This window comes from Lepidothrix coronata, unplaced genomic scaffold (genome assembly GCF_001604755.1).
Source record: "Lepidothrix coronata isolate B3197 unplaced genomic scaffold, Lepidothrix_coronata-1.0 Scaffold64, whole genome shotgun sequence".
NCBI lineage: Eukaryota > Metazoa > Chordata > Aves > Passeriformes > Pipridae > Lepidothrix > Lepidothrix coronata.
The window spans coordinates 3226636-3230301 of record NW_016690244.1 but is presented as its reverse complement, the minus strand read 5'-3'; the positions used below and the strand labels follow the sequence as shown (position 1 = coordinate 3230301).

Sequence of the window (3666 nt, the reverse complement as noted above, 5' to 3'; positions counted from 1 at the left end):
ATATGCAAAATACGGCTGCAGTAAGATGCGTGTTATCTGGGGAACAACTGCATCCTTCACAACTGCATCCTTCACCGAGCCGGAAGGGGGGGCAGAGGGGGACCGATGGATGGCTCCCGCCCGAGCTAGCCACTGCTGGAGCAAGGCATGAGCATCTTTTGCATGTGAATGCCCCGCATTCCTGGGGGGCGGGGAAGGGCAGGGAAGAATATTCTCTATTCAGGGCCTGGGACCACACAGGGAGCATCTTTAACCTTTTTTGTATTTCATCAGTCAATCTACTTTGACTTGAGGGATGTATCAAGTCCCTTTCTTCCTTCTTTCAGAAAAGCGATTTCTACCTCTCTTTTACTGATTTTTTTTTTTTTTAACTCCTACTATTTCCAAACCGCTTAGCCCTAGCTGAGGACAGGGTGTGTGCCACCTCCTGTAGTGATAGAAAAGTTACTGAAAGAGGCAGCTACTTGGTCGTTGCTCTGAAAGGCATGAAAAACAGGGAAGCCAGTTATCTAACAGGAGGGCTAGTAGCAGGTCCCAAGCTTGCTGATGTACTGCTTCCTGCAGGAGACACATCTGTGCTCATTCCACAACTTGCACATTGTTCAGTACTCACTGTTCTGCTTCTGTCAGTTGTGGCTTGTTTCTTCAAGGACACAAACCCAAGACTACCCTGCTGCCTTCCTCTGCTGCACACATCTGCACTGCCTCATGCTCGAGACTGAGCGCAGAACTTGCAGGCCTCACATCCCAGGTGCTGCTTGGAAAAGTGATTTTCTTGGTGGTGGCTGGAGGCAAAGTACAATGCCAGCAGCACCAGGAGATAAGGTGTTAGCTCAGCTCTATCCTGGAGATTATCAGGGCAAAGGCTCAAATAGCTGGAACAGCACAAAACAGCCCAGGAGGGAATGTGAGGAGAGGTGCTGGGCTCCATGTTGGGCACCAATTATCTTATGCCTGCATTAAGTCCCAAGGCAGGATGGCTCACTGCTTTGCCTATGCCTGCAATGAGTAACCAGAGAGTCCTTGATTATCTTACAAACTCTTGGTTTGAGTAAAAGGCAGATTTTTTTTTTCCTGAGAGGTATTCCTCTACAGTGGAAACTGCATTTGAAAAAAAACCCACCACAACAAACCCAACCAGAAAACAAAATACCTTTTTCTTACAGCCAAGCACTTTTCCACTGTACCTGCACCATTACATCTTTCTTTTGGGCAAAGAAAACCAGGGAGAAGAAAACCAACCAAAAAAAAAAAAGCCAACAGGCCCCCATCTAGCTAAAGCGCTACTGTTGCTCAGCACTGACAAACGCTTTGCAGGTGCTGATCCATTATTTTGGCAAACAGCCTTTTAGCTCTTGCCCCCTGTGTTGCTGCAGAGACAGGAGGAGCAGTCAGAGTCCCTCCAGTGTGAGAGGGAAGCACTGTTGAAGGGGCATTCACCTAACAGCACAGCCCCCCACCCAGGACACCCCCCCATCACACCAGTACACTCTCCCTCAGGCATCATCCACCCCCACAGCTGAAGAGGCAGCTTCATCAATGGCAGGGCCCCAACTCCCAGCTGCTGCAGGGTAGAGGAGTGTAGCTACATCGAGTTGGGCAAAGGCCTCTTCTTTGAGGGATATCGTGGCTCGTAGATGTTAAAACACAGCAGCCAGCACAACAGCTCAACTGGTCTTTGAAGAACTTTAGTTCAAGTAAATGATTTTCTCCTTCCAGTCACTTCCCTCCCCCCCTTCTCTTCAAAAAGAGCTGAATTACACACTTGGTTAACCAATTCTTCTTGGTAAGTAAAGTGCCACTCCCATTCAAAGCAGATACCCATCTCTCATTGTTAATGAAATAACCTTTAGAAACAAGTGGTTTTGGTTATATGTTTTATTAAAAATTTACATAAACACACTCCAGCAATTGGGGTATTCAGGTGTCCTAGGTTAAAAAAATATACAAAATCCCAAGCCCTCATGGGCACAGCAGCAGCAAGTTGAAGAACAACCTCACTTCCTTTGAACAGTAGTGAAAGCTGGCATCTGAATGGGCTGGATTGAGTGGACTGGCTGGAAAACAGGCTTTTTCCGCATGTCAGAGAGTGTTTTCACGGAAGGGAGCAGCTGGTTCCTCTTGATGATCTGCAGTGCCAGCTGTGTGTTACCTACAAGACAAATTTGATTTAAAAAAACAAAATACCATTTTATGATTTATGAATTGCTGTTCTAGGGACAGAGCTGATGAGACAGCCCTGAGCCCAGCCCACAGACTCCAGCAGTCTTCCTAGTCAGTGAAACGCTGACATGGACATGAAAAGCATTAGAAAACAGTTAACTTGAAAAAAATACTTCTGCTTGAGTCTACCTATTCTTAGCTGAAGACATCAGTTTTTTACCTCAGAGCTGGAAGATGCCAGAGCACCTTCTATATTCCTGAAGGGCACCTCTTCCCTCTCCCAGCTGTGTTGTGAGACTCTAGATCTCACACAAAATGCCCTCACATTGTGACAGTGCAGACAGTAATGCAAATGTTGAGGGTGTATATAAAACATTTTTAAAACCAGAAATCTCATTTTCAACTGTATGCATGGCCCATCAAATAAACACCAACATAAATGGAAAACCTATTCTTTGTTAAAAATTAAACCTGTACAATTTAGGAGAAAAGATGCTGAGTTCTGAAGGAATATTTCTCCCTCTTACAAATACTTTTCTTTCACTGAAGTTTTAGTTTCAGAAGAGATTGTTGTCATTTATAGAACAAAAAAATGTCTTCAGTCTTTTTTTGTTATATACTTAAAAGGGGGTGGGAGATGTAAATCCCACTTTCTACTCTCTTCTGCTCCATAAATCTTTTTGCAGAAAGGTTTCCAAAATTCCAACTTAGAAATATCTTTGTAAGAAAAGCTTTGCAGAAGTCTCAATTCTGAATGCAAATACTCGAGTCCTCTGCCTGCCTGCAATGCAAGACAACTGAAGGAGAACAGAACATTTCACAACACTTGGATATCAAGTCCCAAGGGGCACAGATCTGCAACCATGACAGCTTCAATCAGCAGCTGCACCAGTCTGCTCACGCTGCAGAATTCAGATGCAACCTTTCCAGTTTCCCATTATGTAGAGTTTTTCCCCCATACAAACACAGTGAACCTTCAAAAGGAAGCATTTTGGAAGAGTGAGTTGTCAATATTACAAGCTTTGCTGCTATACTTGCTACACAGGCCTTGACATGGCTTCTTTGGGAAACTGGATTGTGGTTGTCTTTTAATGGAAAGCCTTTCAAATCCTCTTTATAGTATATACCTCATCAAGGGTTTTAATAGGCTATCCAAGTCTGCACAAAGCATAGAAGACTTCAGGCAATGAATGTGGAGTGTGTAAGAACGGGACAGCAATAAACTGTGGAAATGAAGGTGTGGATATGTGGATCCATAGCAGTCTAAAATGGAGGCAGGGCCTAAAGGGTATAATTCAAAACAATGACACATTTCTCTGTAGAGTAGGAATAATGACTACTGCCCTCTTCCCTTTGTATCCAAAATTTAGGTTGATAGAACATTTCCAGACTTACCATTCTGTAATTCCAGATATACAGCCAGCAGGATAGCTTCTGGAGGGATCTCTTTGGGGTGGATCAGCGAAGCAGCCTTATTGAAAAAGAAGAGGGTGGGGAGAAAAA

General features: G+C 44.2%; 1 protein-coding gene across 1 annotated transcript in view; it reads right to left on the bottom strand.

Annotated features, from left to right (window-relative positions):
* Window positions 1-1861: 1861 nt before the first annotated feature.
* CNOT10 (CCR4-NOT transcription complex subunit 10) overlaps window positions 1862-3666 on the bottom strand; it is a 32524-nt gene continuing 30719 nt past the window's right edge. Inside the window, 2 exon segments of the mRNA XM_017818024.1 lie at window positions 1862-2152; window positions 3559-3666. The exon segment at window positions 3559-3666 is cut by the window's right edge and continues 25 nt beyond it. Coding sequence (XP_017673513.1) covers window positions 1998-2152; window positions 3559-3666 — 263 coding nt within the window. The 3' untranslated portion in view covers window positions 1862-1997.